The sequence below is a fragment of the Rhododendron vialii genome, chromosome 10a (assembly GCF_030253575.1).
Source record: "Rhododendron vialii isolate Sample 1 chromosome 10a, ASM3025357v1".
NCBI classification, from domain to species: domain Eukaryota; kingdom Viridiplantae; phylum Streptophyta; class Magnoliopsida; order Ericales; family Ericaceae; genus Rhododendron; species Rhododendron vialii.
The window spans coordinates 2,771,071-2,792,610 of record NC_080566.1 but is presented as its reverse complement, the minus strand read 5'-3'; the positions used below and the strand labels follow the sequence as shown (position 1 = coordinate 2,792,610).

Below are 21,540 nucleotides of genomic sequence, written 5' to 3'. Positions count from 1 at the left end.
CTATTTGAGAGGATGGGATTTTGATCCTCCATATTTAGAGGATGGAAAAAAATATGGAGGATCCCTCTATAACACTATTTACCTTTTAAAATGACATTTATATCCTAATTATGAGTTTCTACCGAAACTGGTAGTTGAACTACCACCATCATTAACTTCACTCTGTTTATTCCTCACTCTGTCTACACTGATCTCCAACATTAATTTCACAGAGGATTTGTGCTTAACTTCTATACATTTCACAGGTTGTAAACTGGTGTTGGAGACATATAATTGGAGTAGTATGTCATCTTCCTCCTCCCATTCTTCCATTTCTTTTGCATAATTAGTAAATTGTGATTGAGCCCCATAAATTGGAAATGTAGTGGAAGCCATGGCTATAGAAAATTGGAGTAAAGAACAAGTGGGAGGGTGGGGGAAATGTAGTGGAGTAAAAACTGGAGTAAAAATCAGGAGGGGAAGTGCCGTGGCAGATTATTTTTGGAGGAAATTTTTGGAGGGTGATTTTGGAGGGAATTAGTAGAGGTTAATTTTGGAGGGAAATTTTAGAGAGAAAAATAGAGGATTTGTGGTTGGAATAAAAAGGAATAGTAATTTCCTTTAAAATCATTTTATGAATAAAATATAGTATTTTGATACTCTCAAATAGAGTATTGGATTGGAGATGCTCTTAAAGATGAGCAAAAGAAGCAACGACATAACCAGGGAAATCGTTTGTTAAACCTTTTGCATCAAAAAAAAAGAAGAGGAGAAAATGGCTTGCCCTTACAAAGAGTTAAGGCATTGACTTTCTTTGAATGTCTTGGTTCAAAATTACTTCAATATGCAAGGGCTTATTTAACTAAAAGTCGTCTTAGTTCAGACATCATCAAAAAATCAATAACGTTCTTGTTGACTGGAGAAAGAGATTGGGACAACGGCGTCATTATAGCGGCAATGTGACAATTGTGGCAATAGTGATTGTGTTTAAAATTTAATTTTCTCCATCGAGAATTTTTTAGGAGAATCGTCTTAGGTATATCAAATTACTCTTTAGAAACATTCAAACACTAGTGGAGAGAAAGAGTAACACATTCTTTAAAATTCAGGAAATACTAAAAGAAAAAGGAAATTAAATATTTCTCTCTTTTTTGTTTGGATCTTAGAAAAAGGGAAATAAAATAATTTTTTCATAAAGTGAAAAGAAAATAAATCACAATGAAAAGTCAATCTCCTTCCTTAATACTTCCTCACCTCCTTTACTACTCACCTTTCATATTAGTATTGTCTTCCCTTATTATTTCTTTAAACCAAACATGAGAAAGTAATGTCCTCACCTTTCTTTCTCTTTTTAGAACCAAATTTAGAACCAAAAAAAACAAAACAAATTCTTTCTCTTCCTTTCTTTTTCTCCTCCTCCACAAGCTTCAAACATACCATGAAATTCCACAACAGTAAAATTGCATAAAATTGCATATAGTAGTGCCAGAAGAACAAGCTAGTAAATGTCACCACACCCCTAAAATCACACCGAAGACCCTTTTTTTTTTACTCGGGACGAAAGGGTAAGAATATTTAAGGTTTAAGCAAAAGAACTTTTGAGTTTTCAGTAGAAATGAACTTAACCGAAAATATATCTCAGAGATTTACGACTCTGAGAAAAGGCTCCAGGCAATCAAGAATACTCGTTTACAAAAATACATCTACCAGAAAAGAAAGCTTTAGGCTTCACTTTGTATAGACACAATGGCCGCAACTACAGTATGAACTATGAACAGAAGTCTAATGTACCTGTAGAATCTGAAATCCTCACTTATAATACGACCGTGGAGCGTAGAGAGAAGCAGTAATCAAAGGCAAGTTCTTACAGTTTAACTCCCATCACAAGCCTGAAGAATTCCCCCCAGTGCTTCCGCGCTGTCTAGACCACAACTTGGACACAAGCACCTTTTCTGTAACTCCTCACCAAGTGAAGCAATTTTCTCTTCCAACTCTGAACTCTGCTTATTCCCAGTCAAGGACAGACACTCTATCAGTGGGTTACAGAGGAGTGCAATTTTGTTCACCCTCCTTAAAAGAGGGTGAACATTACCCTTTCTCTTATTGGTTGAAATGGTGTGGACCTCACCACAAAGTGATGTTATGCTTACCATGCAATACACTTTTTGGTAAACATGACATAACTTTGTGTTGGGTCCATACCATTTCAACCAATAAGAAGAAGGGTAATGTTCACCCCCTAAAGTGGAGGGTGAGAGTGGTAAAGCTATACAAAAAATTTCCGGTCAAAAAACCCAGGATAATAATTCAAAATTAACCGCCAATGTCCTTTTCTCCATCTACAAAAGAACTGAAGAGAGCAAACACTAACTTTTGAAACTAAAGAGGAAAAAGATAAATCGTATCCCTGGAATGTTTTTTACTCTTCTCGAGATGGTTATTTTTTACCGAACTCTTGTCTAGAAGGTCAAAAGGACTAACTTATAGCACCCCGATCGAAGGGAAAAATCTTTTAGTGTGAGAATCAAATGACATTACATAGATACTGTCAGTATAGTTAAGGATATCTGGTCAAGTCCTGCAACAATATGCTTTCTTTCATAATTGCCTCCATCAAGAACACCTTCCTTTCCATATCAATTAGCTCCACCTGAACCTGCACGAGTTTCAGACTGGTCAGTTTGTAATTTGTATACACTATCTTCAGGAGAAACTGTGAGGGAAATGCCAACAAAGGAAGGGAAGCAACGAATGGCATGTATTTCTCGAAATCTAGAAATCCAGATAAAAGAAAGCAGTAGAGTATGTGTTTTTTGAAGGCACAGAGAAACTAATCACCTGATTACAAGCATTTAGCTCTGCTTGGCACTCCTGTTCCTCAATATTGGTTTGAGAAACTAATTCGGCAATTTGATTCTCAAGGGCTCTTCTGCTAACTTCAGCATCTTCTGCATCACATAGGTCGTTGCCTAGTTTTGGAATAAAGTAAAAGTTCCATTAGAAAAGAAATCCTAAGTTGAAGTGATGCATGCCATGCTATTTAACCAGAGTTGCACTATAAATTTGGTAGAGATAGAAGAAAAAGAAGACACAACAGTCATACAGTTAATGCCAATTGTTAATGCTATTGTCACTAGATTCTTATGATTCTCCATTAATCATCCACACAGAAGCAGTAAGAAATGGGAGCTTATCAATATATAGTGATAAACCTCCAGTTCCACATCTAGAAATAAAACAGAGAATTTAGATGCACCACCACACAGCAAAAACATCTACGAAGAGAAACATTTCCACCAAGCTCAATTTAAGGAAATGTATAGACCATTGTTCATTGAACTCTCAATCGGGTTGTCTTTAGCAAAAGCACAAACCATTTTCTCCTGGAACTTCCTGCATCAACAAGTAAATGGACTTAGATAAAATAGCAGTTGCAGAAATCACCACCGTCAACCTGTCACCAGAGGCAGTTTTTAGACAAGGAAAAGAAAAAACCCCACAAAATGACAAAATACTTTGAGCAATTTTTTGTTATGGGATGTTTCAACATCAGGACTATTGCAAGCATCCAAATTATCTGCTTAGTACAGTAAACTTCCAAACTTCTGTGCTAGATATGGAACACTAACACACAATTCGGAAGATGATAAAATCCCCCCTACTTCCCACATATTTTGTGTGGAAAGGTCTCCCAGTTTTCAGGGGCTGGAGAATTAGGGGTCTGGTTTTCCTTTAGGCAAAGTATCAAGCGGTCACCTTGCTTCTAAGAAAATCCATTGAGGAGAAATTCTTCCACATTAGATTCATTGATGCAGGCAAAAGAGTAAGAAACAGTGAAGGGACGTAATCCCCATTTACTCTATAAAGCTGATGAATGGTTCTGATTTTACATGGGAGATCCATAGTTTATGCAAAGATCTCTTTTCCATCTCCAAGTCACTACTTAATTTCACTTATACATTCCCTATGTAGTGATAATTGGTAGCTTGATAAATAGTTTTACAAATCAATGGATGGTGTTAGCTTTTTCACCTTCAGTAATTAGTACCATTACGTAGACCATAGATGAAGAATTTGAACGCACATAAACTCTTTACTTCCGAGAAGGAAGCAAATTTCATGATTGTAGGCTGACCTTCATCAAAGAACATTCTCAATTCCAGTTTATCAGTAAATTGTGTTGTTTCGGGTCATTTTTGACGTGCAGCTAATGCAGTCAAAGTGAAAAAGGACAGTAAATGTAAGATACCACCTTTTTGAATTGAATGAGACCAACCTTATATCATCATTGAGCATGAACATTTTGTCGATGAAGTCATCTCTGCAATGTGAACACAATTTCATTGAAGAATATATAACATAACAAACAACTTAAATGCTTAATCCTTTGACAATTCACATCATTAAATTAAGCCAAAAGGAATCAAAAAATCTGTACCGCAAAGCCCCTTCTTCATTCTACCCAATTGTGGTTTCATATGCCGGTAGGTTCAAAGCAGGAAAAAACAAACACCATTAGAGAGTGACAAACAAACCAATTTAACAAAAGCAAGAGACAATGTAACTAAGGCCTATATTACCTTAAGTGCCTCCAAACCAGATCCAGCAACTGATATCTCCTCCTGAATCAGAGCAACCCTAGCCTGAAAGAATTAATTTAAACAGAAGCCATTTGAACGCGTTCAGTAATCGCTAAGCAAAATTGTGAAGAAACTATGTGAAGCCTAATCTCATTTCACAAAATCTGATCAAAAGCTCGATCAAGCAATCAAACATGCGAATCAGGAGAACAAAACCTCTAGCGTTTGAATCGAAGCTTCGTTCATGGCCAATTCGACTTCATATCCTTTAATCTCTTGCTCCATGTTTTCTTTGAGACGCTTGGCATCTTCTAGTTCAGCATTGGCCAATTCAAACTCGGACCAAAGCTCCTGGATTCGCTTCTTGAGACCTACTATTCTGCGCTCTGCGTATCTCGGGACACGCACACATTCAATTTCAGGCGAGACAAAAATGAATCCAACTCAAGTGATGCTATCGAAACAACATATCACTTATGATATCAATTCGTGTTTGCTACTCTATTTTCCCTGTGTTATCCGTACAACCAACCGGAAAGCGATGAGGAGACCTTAGTTGCATAATCCTTCAGTAGGGCCCTCCGCTCGCGCTCTCAAACCTCACTCGGTATTTGCACTCTCAATCCTCACTCTTGCAAAGTAAATCCAACTCAATGTGAAACTATCAAAACAACAGATTAGTTATGATATCAAGTTCGTGTCTGTTGCTCTATTTTTCCTGTGTTTTCCATGCAACCAAATGGCGATAAGGAGGAGACCTTATTTAAATAATCCTTCGATAGAGCCCTCCGCTTGCACTCTCAATTCTCCTCTGCGCTTGCGCTTCAATACTCGATCTCACTGATTTTAGTGGTTCGATGTTTTTGAAATACGTTCGCACGCTTACGCTACGCATTATGCGACTTAGAAGGAGACTACCTCCTTATGATGAAAAGGTACGTGAAGATTTGAATTTAAATTGAGAAGAATTTAATCCAACTCAAGTGAGGCTTATCTAAACTACGGATCAGTTATGATTCTCCCTTCTCTATTTTCCCTGTATTTTCCGTGTTATAACCAAACGAAAACAGATGAGCGATAGCCTACGGTCAATTGCGAACAAAACCTTCGGAAGAATTAAATTTTCGCATGAGACGAAGCAGATCCAACTCAAGTGAGGCTATGGAAATAATAGCAGATCAGTTATGATTTTCCAATTCGCCGTTTCCTTCTCTAATTTTCCTGCGTTTTTTCCACTCAGCCAAACGGAAAGCGTCATGAGGAAGAGACCTAGTATTACCTCCTTGTGAATTCTCCGTAGCGAAGTCGCGAAGGAGAGCGAAGAGTTGCTTCTGTGGATCAGTTCCCGCCATGGATTTCTGAGTTTTCGTTTGGGAAAATGACGGCCAAGGACGTGTTTGATAATTAATACCTTTCAAGGACATTTTCAGTATTAACAAATGTTCTCAAATGTTCTCAGCATGTCCTTGACGGGTATTAATTATCAAAACACGTCCTGGGCCGTCATTTTCCCTTTTCGTTTCCCGCTTTCTGTCTCTGTGGAGATCAACTGAAGGTGAATGAACGAAACTCAAGTTTGTGGATTTTATGGGCATAGAGCCTAGTTAATGGGCCTGGACGCGAATCCGAAACTTTGGCCCAAGTGAAAAGGAGATCATATCGGCCTAGTGCCAACAGGTGCAAAACGACGTTGTTTACAGGAGGGAAAACGGTTTATTACTACTCCATTAGTAACGGGTGCTGTTAAATACAACTGCAAATTTGCTACATGTAGCTAATTCATAAAATGAAATTTTTGAATTTCTTCTTATGAAGTGGCTACATATAACAAATTCGCAGTTGCAAATAGCCGGGCCCTTAGTTACCGATCTCGAATCTCACTTTGAAGCAGCATTAATTAAGGCTGTTTCGCCAAGTTTTTTTAGGGTTTTTTGGGTGTTTGCTCCTTATTAAAAAAAAATCACATTTGTTAATTTTGTGCTGAACTTTTGTGGATTATTGATTCGTCTCGATGAGATAAATCGAAAAAGTGAAATTTTTTTACTTCTACCCAAATATTTTTGAAAATATCTAAGAAAAAGCCCAATAATATACTTTTGGGCTTTATCTTGAATATTTGTAAAAATATATGGTAATAGTAGCAAAATAATTTCAAATTTCCGATTTCTCTCGTCAAGACGAATCTAATAACTCACAAAAGTTTGGCGCAAAACTAACAAAGGTGAATTTTTTTTGAATAAGAACAAAACGCCCAAAAAGCCCAAAAAAAAAACTTTAGTGAAACTTAGCCTGAGCCGCAATGGTAATGATATAAAATTGGAAATTTCAACGTATATCGCATTACACCACTACCTTCACTCATGATTTTTAAAGCCGCAATGGCAATGATATAATAACGAAAATTTGAATGTATTACACAGTACACCGTTAAGCCTTCACTCCGGATTTTTAAAGCCGCAATGGTAATGATGTAAAATTGGATGTCCCTTTGCTAAAAAGCTTTGTTGGCACCATTTATGGATTAAATTAGTAAGCTAAAAATATCCCTCACATTTCTATGATATCGATCCAGTCATTTGGAGTTTATTTTATACAGGAACATGTCATTGATGCGTTTATTGAACCTTTGTATTATTTAAACTAGAGTCCAGTCCAATACCAGATAACCTAAGAAATATTTTTTCATAGGAGTGACTAAGTGTCCAGTTTACGCAAGCCTCGACTAGTGAAGGATTCAATTAAAATCGGCGCAAAGCTCTATATTGATTAATTTCAAAGGAGTCATAAATTAATTATAGTTATTTTGTTACAATAACTGTATCATAAGTCTCAAAACATGATCCACCGGGTAAAACTCACATAGTACATGTGCACATCAAAAATTTTGGGTGCAGGATCTTGGGTGATGTAAACTAGGCTAGAACAGGAACCACTGCCTAGTGCAGTTGGTTGCTTGCCACTCCCTTCCTCCCTTCCTTTAGGAGGCAGAGGTTCGAGCCCCTCCGTGGGTGGTTTGGGGTCAGGATTACAGATAGTCCCTGTATTCCCATGTACTAACGTAACACACCCCGCTAACCCCTGCTGACTATACCGTGTGGCAAAAAAAAGGAAGAAAAAACTAAGCTAGAACTTCTCCAAACTTTTGCTCCAAATATAGGGCCCCCAAATATATGTCTGATTACTGGTACTTTGCCTGCCAAAAAGGAGTGGATATTCCTCATATTGTTCTGAGAATCCATGTTCCTCTGCAATGCTCTTCAATGATTCGTAAACTTGGAACATTGACCACCTATCCTTAGGCGGGGAAGCCACACAAAGACAAGCAATTCTCAGAAACAGCATTATTTCCTCATCATGGCCCCTTCCACAAAGACTCTTGTCAATGGCATCTTTCAATCGACCAGAACATGAAAGCTGAGTTACCCAGTCCACCAAATAAACTTGGAATCCTTCATCTGCATTGCTGAGATCTAGAGATCTCTGCCCGGTAGCTAACTCCAAAAGCACCACCCCAAAACCGTACACATCCCCTTTTAACGAAGCAACCATTGTGCTTGAAGTCATGAGGCTTGCCAACCCAAAGTCTATTATCCTAGCATCAAAGTCCTCGTCGAGGAGAATCGCATTAGAGCTTATATTCCCGTGCAAGATAGGAGGTTGGCGACCATGGTGAAGCCAAGCAAGCCCTCTAGCAGCACCGAAACTGAGCCTAAACCGGGTCGGCCAATCCAATTCGCTTGAATTTCCGTTCAACATCAATTCAAAGTCCCACTCGACGTGTGCTTATAAATCAAAAGCTTCTCTCCTTCCACCATACAATATCCCAACAAGGGCACCAAGTTTGGGTGCCTAAGCTGCCCTAACCTATTCATCTCCATAAGAAATTGCTTCTTGCTTAGCTTACAAGTGTTAAGCCGCTTAATTGCAAGGGAAGACCCATCAGGAAGAATGGCCATGTAAGTCGTCACCGTCCTAGTGGAACTTATAACGTTGTCGACACTAAAATCGTTGGTTACAGCCATCAAATCCGCCAACTTGGCCTTCACAAGCGGTTTCTGAAACCAAGAAACTTGAACAAGCTTGTGAGCTCTCAACCTGTCAGTCCAACTCCCATCACCACCACTCCCAACCTCAAACCCTCTCTTCCTCCTCCAACTAGGTTTTCTAAAGTAGAACAAACATACCCCAGACACAAACAACAACAATGCAGCAGCAGTGACGGCACCAAACACCCCTGCAGCGATAAAAACCGCAAGCCTCCTCTTGCTCAAACCACCGCACTTTCCAAGCGGCGCCCCACAGAGTCCAGTATTCCCCTCAAAACCGGACGAATCAAACGAACTCAGACCCGACGGGATCGCACCAGACAGCTCATAATTAGCAACAGAGAGCGTATTAAGCCGAGCCAAACTAGCCAACGGACTCGGTATAAAACCAGACAACTGGTTATCCGATAATACCAATTTATTCAGAAACGTACAGTTAGCCAAATCATCAGGGATCGGTCCGGTGAGCTGATTAGTAGACAAATCTAGGGTTACTAAATAAGGCAACCTAACGCAAATATCGTCAGGGATCGGACCGGTTAGATTGTTACCGGATAGATCGAGGTTTTGCAGACTGTAACAGTAGTGCAGGGCCGAGGGGATCTGGCCGCCGAGGAGCATCTCGCCGAGATCAAGGCCGATGAGGCGGTTTTCGCGATCGTTCCAACACGTTGCACCCACGAAGCTGCAAATGAATCCGACGGTGCTGTTGGAGAAGGTCCACGAGTTGAGGGTCGACGGATTCGCCACGGCGTTCTTCACGCCCTGCAGGCACGCCACGTCGTCTTCGGAGAAGACCGGAGGAAGAATAGCGCAACAAAATACAAGGACAAGGAGTAAAACGCAGGTGAGTCCTCTGAAGCAAGTCATGGTTTTCTATTATTCAATTGAGTGTTTTTTTTTTTGGGCGGGGGAGGGGATTAGAAGTGTTTATCGGAAGGGAGTGGTTTGATTATTAAAAGCTGCTTTGAGTGTTTGATGACCAAGACCGGGTGATAAATTAAGGGACAATGATACACTCACCGCGGCTCATTCACACCCCCGTCTACCGGACGATCGATCCGAATCGATCAAAAATTCTATAAAAAAAAAGAACCGAATGAACTTACGCGGAAATCAAACTTAAATCTCTTTTCCTTGTTACTTCCTACAATGAAAAGTCAGTTTTCTTCTCTTTTCCTTGTTACTCGAACACCTCCTTTACTAGCCCACCTTTCATATTTGTATTGGTACGCTACTGTCTTCCCTTATTTCTTTAAACCCAAAAATAAGAAAGTAAGAGCATCTCTTGACCCAAATTTGGGTCAAAATTTGTGAAAAAACCCATTTTTGGTTATGCTCACTCCAATAGGAAAATGATTCATTATCCAAATATATTATTTTTTTATGCTTTCAATAGTGTTTCCCTCCATTTTTTTCCCAACTACATCTCCTAATTTATTTCCCTCCCATTTTTTCCCTTTTGCAAACAAATCTCCCACTCAATATTTTCTTATCCTGGACAAATTCTTACCAGATATATGTTGGAGAGATTGGTTCCTTTCTTACATCAACTAGACAATGGAGCCTTCTAAATATTCTGCACTTTCTTCTTCTTCATCATCATCCTCCTCTTCTGATGATGATAGTGATGAAGAAATAGTCATAGTCACACTTGTAGGTCTCTATGAGGCAAATAATGGCTTAATGCTATAAATGGTGAGAGAAAATACAAGAAAACACAAGCAATGGGATGGCTCTGTTCCGTGACGGAAATACTACCGACGCGAAAGAGTAGCGGATCACAATCAGCTAGTTGCGGATTATTTTGCCGAATATCCAATTTTCTCGCCATCGGTATTTCGCAGACACTTTCGGATGAGACGTGATCTATTTGTGAGGATTCTGAATGGTATTGAAGAACATAATCCCTACTTTGTTCAAAAGCTAGATGCATGCCAGGTACGTGGACTATCCTCCCTTCAAAAAATGACATCCTCAATGAGAATGCTTGCCTATGGAATGCCAACTGATGCGACTGATGAGTACTTATGTTTAGGAGAAAGCACTACAATTGAATGCTTCAACCATTTTTGTCAATCGATTATCGAAAAATTTGGCAATGTGTATTTAAGATCTCCAACGGCAGATGACGTTAGTAAATTGCTTGCTATTGGGGAGGCTCGCGGATTTCCCAGAATGTTAGGAAGTTTGGACCTCATGCATTGGGAGTGGAAGAATTGTCCGACGACATGGAAAGGTGCCTATTGTGGTCATGCTAAAAAACCTACCATGATTCTTGAAGTCGTTGCTTCTTATGACTTGTGGATTTGGCATGCCTTTTTTGGAATGCCGGGATCCCACAAAGATCTCAATGTCTTAGATCGTTCTCCTCTTTTTGATGAACTTGTCCAAGGGCGAGCTCCTCCCGCTAATTACTTTGTCAATGGACATGCCTACAATATAGGATACTATCTAGCGGACAACATATATCCTCCATGGGCAACATTGGTTCAAACTATTTCGTCTCCTCCAGGAGCCAAAAAATAGCACTTTTCGATGATGCAAGAGTCAACAAGAAAGGATGTGGAGCGGGTATTTGGGGTTCTGCAATCACGATTTTCAATCATAAAAGGACTGGCATGGTTTTGGGGTCAAAAAATGCTTGGGAAAATCATGAAGACATTATTTTGCACAATATGATCATCGAGGATGAGGGAGAGAGTTGTACTGATTTTACTTATACATCAGAGAGGAACCAACTAGTGGCAATTTCGCGAGAAACGTGATGATAATTTTGAATCATTTCTATCTCGTCATGTCAAAATTAGAAACAAGGATGCTCATCACACTTTCCGCAATGACTTAGTTGCGCATCTTCGGCAACGACATGGATAGATGTAGTTTGGAAGTTCTCAAACTAGGACGTAGAAGTTTGGAAGTTTTGGTTAAGAAAATAATGTGTCTTGCAGCTATTAGTGATCTGCCATTATTGTTTGGCTGCTATACATGATCCTATTTTGCTACTTTTGTGGAATAGCTTGTTGTCTTTTCGATTTGTGCAATAGCTCATTGTTTTTGGTTTTGAAGTAAAAAAGCCAAGTCAAAACCAGAGCTTTCAGATGCCTGATGAAAATATGTGGGATCTTTCTGTATTCATTCAAATAGCCTGGTAGTCTTTTGCTTTTTCACTAACAAGAGCATGGACCTTGACTGAACAAGGAAATATCTACCTCCTAAACCTTACAGTGGTGATGTGGAAGGTAGGTTTCTCAACCCAAACACCAAACCTGTCCCATTCTATCACCACCACTCCAGCTAGAAACACACAAAAAAGACTACTGCCAAACAACTGCAACCAAAGTACACTTGAGGCTAAACAGCTGCAACTATACAGCTAAAAATCAGTCCACCTTATGTTAAAGTATACTGCAACTATACTGCTAAAAATCACCTCCAGTTCCAGTAGAGTAAAACCAATCCACCATATGTAAAAACAACTGCAACTATACCGCTAAAAATCTTTTTTTGGTCATTATTGTTTTTAGCTGCTATGGTGTTTGTGAATCCAGATTTTACACTTCACACGACTTCCACCTTATGTTATTTATAATAAGCACACTTGCACAAGGTATAACAATATAGGGCCTTTTCATTTCTTAGAATACTCCAACAGAAAAACAATTCAACGAGGACCACCAATAGCTTGTGTCCATGAAGTAGGAACTAACAAAACCATGGGAATCCTTTTGACAACATAAAAACATGCCAATACTCAAACACCATAAAATAGAAAGATAAACTTAAAGCATCCCAGTTCGAGCAATGATTTGTTGTTGACGCTGCTCGTAGTAGGCTCTTTGCGTAGGAGTTAAGTTTGACATGTCCATTGACATTATGATATGATCCTCCTTCCTTTGCTCCCTTTCATTCTTTTCTGCCAAGTAGTGCAGTCGCGCCTCCCTATCCTTGGCCTTCTTTTGACAATTAGCAGCTTTTTGTTGCTCTCATTCAATACCTTGCGAGTAGATACCAGTAAGACATTTATTATTTGACTCTGGTTTGTTGCCATATGATCAAACTTAACATCATCAATCACCTTCTTCCTTCGTGAATCGAGAGCGGCTTTTATACCACTTGGTCGGTTTACTTCCTCTCTTGAAGGTTGTTCCAAATCTAGCTCAGATTCGAGAGATGTCGGAATACCAGTGGAGGGATTTGAAGAAGTTGCTAGGTTTTTGCGATGGTGTCATTATTTCATCCCACTTACAACTGTGGCGCAATATTTCTCAGCAAGATTCAAACATGAATGGCTCATTATGTTCATCAATACTAAACATACATTTAGCCTCGGCCATCTAGTAATCATAAATTCAAAGTGTAAGAGAAAAAAATATAACAAAAATTTCGTAGTTAAGAAAACCACAAAATTTGCTCACAACTTTTTGAATTTTCGACCACCGTTTCATTAAAGAAACAACGGTTCTATTGCAGTCAACATTTGCTTGGGAAGAGAAACATAATCGTATACGCTCCCACAAATTCGCCATGATCTGATTAGTGCCTATAATTGGATCTTGTGAGATAGCCAAATAAGCTCGACAAAGAGCTTCATCCTCCACCATGGTAAATCCTTTACCACGAATCGTTTGCTTTTGGCTTCCTACTGCCACAGGAGAATTTCGCGATATAATTTCTACTCCATGAGTTTGTTCCAGACTCATAGAATCCTCAAGAATTTCATACTCATCCATTGATCAAATTGGAAACTCACAATTGTACGTTGGTTAAGAGAGAGAGAGAGAGAGAGGAAGGAGAAGAGAAGAGAAGCAACAATCTATTTAATTATGCTGGTTCTCTGCTCTCAAAAAGGCATGGAAAGAGGCAAAGAGCGGTTGAAATTTAAAGAGAGAGAAGTTGGAAAATGGGGACAGACTTGGGTTGTCCCAAATTTGGGCAAAAAAATGGGTAAAACCCAAAATGGGGAAGGGTTTGGGTCAAATATTGGATAGGGTATTTTGTGGGTTTTGCCCAAATTTAAAATTTGGGTCTTAAAATAGGTCAAGGTTGGAGATGCTCTAATATCCTCATTTTTCTCTCTTACGTTTTCGAACCAAATAAAAGGAAATAAACTACTACAGTATCATTTCCCGTTTAATTTCTCCCTCATTCACTTTCTCTTCCTTTCTTTTCCTTCTCCTCCCCAAGCTCAAACATATCACAAAATTGTGCAACAGCAAAATTTTGTTCAGTATTGCTAGAAAAACAATGGTAAATTCCCTTCCTTGCCTACCCCTGCCCCCAACCAAAAAATAATATAAATAATTTGAAAAATCACTCTCAACACCCTTTTACTTAAAAAAAAAAAGAGGGTAAGAATATTTAAGGTTTAAGCAGAACAATTTAATGAATTTTCAGGAGAAATGAGCTTAACCAAAAATATATGCCAGAGCTTTACAAATCTAAGAAAAGACACAAGGCAATCACGAGTACTCGCGTTAAAAATATCTCTACCAGAAAAAAGCTTTAGGCTTCTCTTTGTATAGACACAATCAATCGCAGCAACTACAGTATGAACTCTGAACAGAAGTCAAATGTACCTGTAGAATCAGAAATCCGCACTTACAATACGACCGTTGCGTGTAGAGAGATGCAGAGATCAAAGGCAACTTCTTACAGTTCAATAACTCCCATCACTGGCCTGAAGAATTCCACCCAGTGCCTCCGCATTGTCTAGACCACAACTCTGACATAAGCACCTTTTCTGCAACTCCTCACCAAGTGAAGCAATTTTCTCTTCCAACTCTGAACTCTGCTTACTCCCAGTCAAGGACAGACACTCTATCAGTGGGTTATAGAAAGTGGTAAAGCTACACACACACACACACACAAACAAAAAAAAAAGGGGTCAAAACCCTCGGATAATAATTCAAAATACTTTTATGAAGTCCAGACTCCAACCACCAGTGTCCTTTTCTCCATCTACAAAAGAACTGAAGAGAGCATGCACAAACTTCCTAATCTAAGAGAAAAAGGATAACTTGTTTCACTCTTCTCTAGATGGTTATTTTTTTAACAAACTCTTTTCAAGAAGGTCAAAGGACAAACTTATATCCTAAAAAATCTTTGAGCGTGAGAATCATGTGGACATTGCGTAGATAGTACCAATATAAATTTACTCATAGTAAGGATATCTGGTCAAGTCCTGGAACTCTATGTTTTCTTTCATAATTGCCTCCATCAAGAACGCCTTCCATTCCAAATCAATTAGTTTTGCCTAAACCTGCACGAGTTTCAAAAGGGTCAGTTTGTATAGACTATCTTCAGGAGAAACTGTGGGAGAAATACCAAAAAAAGGAAGGAAGCAACGAATGGCATGTATTTTTCAAAATCTAGAAATCAGAATAAAAGAAAGCAGTAAAGTATGTGTTTTTCTAAGGCATAGAAAAACTGATCACCTGATTATAAGCATTTAGCTCTGCTTGACACTCCAGTTCCTCAATATTGGTTTGAGAAACTAATTCGACAATCTGATTCTCAAGGGCTCTTCTGCTAACTTCAGCACCTTCTGCATCACATAGTTCTTTGCCTGATATTGGAATAAAAGTAAGAGTGTTCCATTAGAAACGAAATCATAAACTGAAGTGATGTATCCCATGCCATATAACAACAGTTGCACTATAAATTTGGGAGAGATAGAAGTAAAAGAAGACAGAACAGTCATACAATTAACGGCTAACGCCAATTGTTAATGTTAGTGCCACTATTAATCATTCACCCGGAAGCAGTAAGAAATGGGAGCTTATCAGTATACAGTACACTGTTAAACCTCCAGTTCCACATATACAAATCAAATAGGAAACTGAGATCTACAGCCACAAAGCAAAAACATCTAGGAAAATAAACATTTCTGTTGTACGGACCAAGCACCATTTAAGAAAATGCACAGACCAATGTTCATTGAACTCCCGATCGAGTAGTCTTCAGAAAAAGCACAAGCCATTTTCTCTTGGAACTTCCCGCATTAGCGAGTAAAATTGACTCAGATAAAATAGCAGTCACAGAAACCACTACCGTCAACCTCTAACTTGCAGCAGTTTTTAAACAAGGAAAAGAAAACACCCTCATGAAATTCTGTAGGCAATTTTTTTAAACAAATTGTTCCAACATCAGGACTATGCTGCTTTTAGTACACCCTCAATGCATGGCCTTCGCTTTTCTGCCTTTAGTAATCAATACCATTAGCTAGGACATAGATTAAGAATCTACACCCGCCAAACTATTTATTTCCCAGAAGGAAACAAAATTAATGATTATAGGCTGACATTCATCCAAGCACATCTAATCCATTCAGATATTGTGTTGTTTCCAGTCTTGTGTTCTGTGAAGCTAATGAAGGGCAAAGAGAAAAAAGGCAGTAAATGCAAGATACGGCCAATTTTGAAGTACATGAGGCCAACCTTATAGCAGCATTGAGCGCAAACATTTTGTCAATGAAGTCATCCCTGCATCGGGAACACAATTGATTGAGCACTATACAGTATCATGAATAACTTCCCGTTTTAATGCTTGAACAATTCACATCACTAAGTTCAGCAAAAAGGAGGCAATAAATATGTACCGCAAAGCCCCTTCTTCATTCTACCCAATTGAATATGCCAGTGGGTTCAAAGCAACAAAAAACAAACACCATTAGAAAAATGAAAAACAAAACAATCAGACAAAAACAAGAGACAATTGATGTCTAACTAAAGCCTATTATTACCTTAAGTGCCTCCAAATCAGATCCAGCAACTGATATCTCCCTCTGAATCAGAGAAACCCTAGCCTGGAAGGATTAATTTAAACAGAAGCCATTTGAGCAAAATTGTGAAGAAACCACATGAAACCTAATCTCATATCAAAAAATCTGATCAGAAGCTTGAACGAGCAATCAATCATGCAAATCAAGAGAATGAAACCTCTAGGGTTTGAATCGAAGCTTCGTTCATGGCCAATTCGACTTCGTATCCTTTAATCTCTCGCTCCATCTTTTCTTTGAGACGCTTGGCGTCTTCTAGTTCAGCATTTGCCAATTCTAACTCAGACCGTAGATCCGGGATTCACTTCTTGAGACCGACTATTCTCCTCTCTGCATATGTCGGAAATGTGCGGAAACAAATACTATTACGCATAGATCGAGTAAATCCAATTCAATGTGAAACTATCAAAACAACGGATTAGCTATGATAACAAATTCGTATTTGCTTCACTATTTTTCATGTGTTCCCCATGCAACCAAACGGAAAGCGAAGAGGAATATACTAGTTCGTTGTGATCAAAACGAATGGACAAAATTAAATTCGACACGAGAAAATATAAATCCACTCAAGTAAGGCAATCAAAACAACGGATCAGTTATAATTAAATTCGTGTTTCCAATTCTTTACTTTCCTGTGTTTTTCAAGCAACCAAATGGAAAGCCATGAGAAAGAGAATGGCTCCTTGTGATCAAAACGTATGGAAAATTTGAATTTCGCTCGAGATTAAACAAATCCAACTCAAGAGGTGCAGCCGAGCGGAGTTTTTTTGTCGAGCTCAGCTCATTTAGCAAACAAGCCAAAAATCCGCCCAACCCAGTTCATTTACTTAACGAGCCTCTATAAACGAGTCCAACCTATAAAAACGAGCCCAGCCTATGCAAACAAGCCGATCTTTATAATGTTAAGCTTGGCTTGTTTACCAAATGGGACTAAACTCCGGCTCGAGTTTGGCTTGTTTACTAAACAAGCCGAGCTGAGCTTCGAGCTTCTCAGCTCGGTTCGTTTGCCGCCCTAATTTATTACACAAGTGAGACTATCGAAACAACGGATCGCTGTTTAAAAAACAAAAACAACGGATCAGTTATAGAAATTTCAATTCGTGTTTCCTACTCAAATTTTCCTGTACTTTCCGTGCAACCGAACGAAAGCAGATGAGCGATAAACTACCTCCTCACGAGAAAAAAACGTACGGAAATTTGAATTCCACGAACAGTCAATCAAACTCGAGTGACGCTGTCAAAACGACGGATTTGTTACGATTTCCAGTCCTCTAATTTTCCTGCGTTTTCCGTGCAACCAAACGGAAAAGCGTAGCAAGGAAGAAACTCATTACCTCCGTGTGAATTCTCCGTAGCGAAGTCGCGAATGAGAGTGAAGATTTGCTTCTGTGGATCAGTTCCCGCCATGGATTTCTGAGTTCCGTTTCCCGCTTTCTGTCTCCCTGTAGAGATCATCTGAAGGTGAGAACGAACTCACCGTGAGGTTTATATACACAGCGGTTTTCTGTGGACTTTTTTAGGCCCACAAGTTTGTGGATTTTATGGGCCTATATAGAACCCAGTTAATGGGCCTGGACGCGTAAGGAGCATAGCCTATCCGGAATATTGGACCCAATCAAAAGGAGATGATATTAGCCAATAGGTGCAAAAGGATTGCTAGCAAGACGGCGGCGAACAAACCAAGCTGCTTGCGAGCTGCTTGAGGCGCAACTCGACTTGTTCAGTAATCGAATTGTGCTCAAGCTCAAGTTTTAGGCTCGTGGAGGAAACAAGCCAAGCTCAACAATGTAAAACTCGGCTCGGCTCGAAAAACTTGGCTCATTTGTATAGGTTCAGCTTGTTTATGAAGGCTCGTTTTGGTAAATGAATCAGGCTTAGTTTGTTAAGAACTCGGCTCATTTGCTCGAGCTTTTTAGGCTAGTTTAGTAAATGAGCCAAGCTTGAGCACTTTAAAACTCGGCTTAGCTCGTTTGCACCCTTGATAAACAAAAGTATAAGAGTCGAAATGGATGAAAGTGCTAATTTTTTAAAATTATATGGGAAATGATATTGTCACTCCCCTTTTTACCTACGGCACTCCCTTTTTGTCTTATAGTTGGGTGAATTTATTAATTTACCCCTCAATGCAAATAAGCTTTCACATAATGCATGGACTATTTTGTAATTGACACACCACAAGACAAAAAGGGGAGTGCCATTGGTAAAAAGGAGAGTGACAATATCATTTTCCATTTATATACTCCAATATATTTCAAATCATAATTTGTCTAAATTCGAAGCTGCGGATTTTGTCTGGCCATAATTGGTACGGAGTTCAAATGGCTCACTTTCGAAATAAAAGTGCAAGGGTGTTTCGGTAAATTCACCTGATAAAAATAAAAAAGGGGAGTGACATTAAAAAATAGGGAAGTGGCAAAATTAGCTGCCTTTATTTTCTCCATTATACTAGTAATTTGTCATGTCGTTTTTTTAGGTAACCGGTTTTTTTCATCCACTTGCTTTAACGTCCTCTGGTCGTTACTAGTAATTGCTTACTTTCTCTATATTCTTGGTATGGAGTAATTTTCTTGGTTATCATTTCCTTATAGGCTCTTTTATTATACGTGGGGGAAATTTGGAATTAAATCATCTCTTTGTTTCAATGCATTAACATAGTACATAACTAATAAGCCTTCTTTATGATTTTTAAAGCTGCTAACGATGGAAATTTCGAAGTCCCATGCTAAAATGCTTTGTTCGCAGCGAGTATGGTTTAAAGTAGTAGGCTAAAAAGAGAAAAACTTCTTTACGGAGGCTCCGTAAAAAAGGTTTTTACAGAGGTGAACAATCTTATCCTTCTAAAAGTGTTTTAGGTGGTCCAAATTTTAAATAAATTATTTCTGCAAATAGTTTATTTAAAATTTAGACCGTCGAATACCAAAACAAACAACGAGATGGCCCAAATGGGGTGGCGCGGACCCTCTGTGAATAAGGCAACCTCGGCTAAAAAATATCTTTCACATTTGGTATGATATTGATCCTATTACCAGAAAAGAAAAAAATGTCATTATCAGCATTCATTTGAACCCTAACATGTCTGGGGCCCTACTAGTTTAGGCTCCAGACATGTTAGGGAGACATGATCTTTCGTGCCGAAAATTTCTATGTCTTTGTATCGAGGGGTTTTTTATCAATAGATTTATATAACATAAAAGAAAAATCACACAATCCAACGATCGGAAAATCTCTTCGCACAAACACACTAGAAATTTTCAGGACAGAGGAGATCGAACTCACGTGTTATGGACTTATGGGCAATTGGGGTATCTTTAATTATAATCATCATTTAGTTTGAGACTCCACCGTAGATTAAGGCCCACAGTATTACTTGTTTTACCATTAGCCACGATTTATTGTTCATGTACTTGTAACCTTATTGTATCTTCCTCCGTTCAAAAATGATAGCCCTCTTTGTAAAACGATAACTTAAAATCGTACAATTTTTTGAAGAAAAATTTAACATTTTCCTGACAATTGACTACATATCATTGAATTTTTTAAACAAATGAAAAAAGTTTGAATTTTTCTTCAGAAAAAAACTACTATTTTTAAGCCCTCTTTTTGTGAACAAAACTATCGTTCTGGAACGGATAGAGTAAATAAAATACAATTATTTCCGTTAAAATATATAGGTCCCTAGCTACCAAATTCGTCGTAGGCCATGATCGATTAATGTTGAAATCACAACCAATTGGCAATTACTAGTAATTTTTACTTTCCCAATATTCGCTTAGCAAAACACAGACGTTTACTGTTATTTCTTAAGCTCTAAATCAAACTACATTTTAGTTGTTACCTTTCATTTTCTCCAGAGATATTAAACCTAACCTTCACAATACAGTATTTTATTTTATTTTTGAAAAAAAAATAAAAAATCTAGGTGGGCCGTTCGATTCTGGGCCTTGTCGGAGCAGTGCCCAATGGCTGTGGCAGACACTCCTCTCGAAGTGGAAAAGCCCAAACAATGGGAATATTTCCAACTAGGGGCCCACGTATAGGCCTGAATAGCCTGATACACAACACTGAGTCGAGGGGTTTCAATTGGTTAGAAAATATAACGAGATTTACTAATAATTTGTTTGAACATCATGTGCATATTTGGCGGCTCGATTTCAAACGAGTTTTTATCGAGACGATCACGTGCCGATCTCGAGTATGTCAAGACTGACAGTGTTCTGTTTTAAGTTTGAGATTTCAAAGCTTCATGAACTTCAAAATAAAGTCCAAATTTAGTTTATTTGTTAAGATTTTAGTCTCAAACAAATTTTTGAAGAGCGAGCTCAAATACTTGTTCAGTGTGTGAAAATATAGACATATGTACATTAATATTTCATGGTGTCTCTTTCACTTGGTTTATTATTCCAATTACATTTACAACCAATTATTATTATTATTATTTTTTTAAAGTCGTTCACATCTAGCTTAAAAAATGATTACATGCATGGACAGTAAAATAGTACATAAGATAAGATATCCCATATAAACGGAAAAACAACATATTATGAATGTCTTAAGTAGAGGTGATAAACCATCTGTAACAGGCTGAGCAGATTGTTGTTCATATATCTCATATAAACGGAAAAACAACATATCAGGTATGTCTTTTAACTGGAGGTGATAAACCAATCAAAACAGGTTGAGTAGCTAGTTGTTTATGTTTGGTTTGAAAATTCAACGAACTTCAAAATATGTTCAAGTCTAGCTTGTTTACGAGACGAGCAGATCTCAAACGAGTTTTAGTTGAGTCGAACACGAGCCGATTTCGAGTAGGTTGAATTTTGTACACATCATAAGCAAAACAAGCCAAGTAATAGCTTATTTGAGTTTGACTTGAAAATTTAACGAACTGTAAAAAAATATTCAAATTTGATTCATTTATGTGACAAACCGATCTTGAACGAGCTGTAAACAAAAACGAACACAAAATCGAACTCGAGTCCTTGGTTCGTATGTCAAACCTCAGTCTCATGCAAGTCAGAGGACATTTAGGATCAGATTATTCGGCTTCTATTTAGCCGCCTCCTCCACTATAGAGATAAAAATAGTGTCACGTTAAATAAAACAACACAACAGTGAAGAAAACCTCTCTCTCTCTCTCTCTCTCTCTCTCTCTCTC

The 21,540-nt window shown here is 38.4% G+C and overlaps 2 protein-coding genes and 2 pseudogenes across 2 annotated transcripts; 1 reads left to right on the top strand and 3 right to left on the bottom strand.

The window, feature by feature from the left end:
- Positions 1-1,575: 1,575 nt before the first annotated feature.
- Positions 1,576-17,839, bottom strand: LOC131304263 (uncharacterized; annotated as a pseudogene).
- On the bottom strand, positions 2,239-6,114 carry LOC131304262 (uncharacterized). The gene is made up of 9 exons (XM_058331440.1): positions 6,082-6,114; positions 5,839-5,931; positions 4,776-4,945; positions 4,560-4,622; positions 4,418-4,437; positions 4,256-4,300; positions 3,305-3,372; positions 2,818-2,948; positions 2,239-2,635 (listed from the first exon to the last, which is right to left on the bottom strand). Exons 2-9 carry the CDS (start codon positions 5,909-5,911, stop codon positions 2,537-2,539), a joined length of 669 nt encoding a protein of 222 aa, XP_058187423.1. The 5' UTR covers positions 5,912-5,931; positions 6,082-6,114; the 3' UTR covers positions 2,239-2,536.
- On the bottom strand, positions 7,322-9,604 carry LOC131304261 (probable inactive receptor kinase At1g27190; annotated as a pseudogene).
- LOC131304677 (uncharacterized) lies at positions 10,463-11,134 on the top strand. The gene has a single exon (XM_058332014.1). It carries the CDS (start codon positions 10,463-10,465, stop codon positions 11,132-11,134), a length of 672 nt encoding a protein of 223 aa, XP_058187997.1.
- Positions 17,840-21,540: the final 3,701 nt, after the last annotated feature.

Bases quoted from the DNA above. Each gene is read 5' to 3' on its own strand.
- LOC131304262 (XM_058331440.1), bottom strand. From the start codon at position 5,911: ATGGCGGGAACTGATCCACAGAAGCAACTCTTCGCTCTCCTTCGCGAC. The intron at 4,623-4,775 runs GTTTTGTTCTCC...TAATTCTTTCAG, and splicing joins CTTCGATTCAAACGCTAGAG to GCTAGGGTTGCTCTGATTCA. The intron at 2,949-3,304 runs GTCTATACATTT...TTCCAAAACTAG, and splicing joins TGAGAGTTCAATGAACAATG to GCAACGACCTATGTGATGCA.
- LOC131304677 (XM_058332014.1), top strand. From the start codon at position 10,463: ATGAGACGTGATCTATTTGTGAGGATTCTGAATGGTATTGAAGAACAT.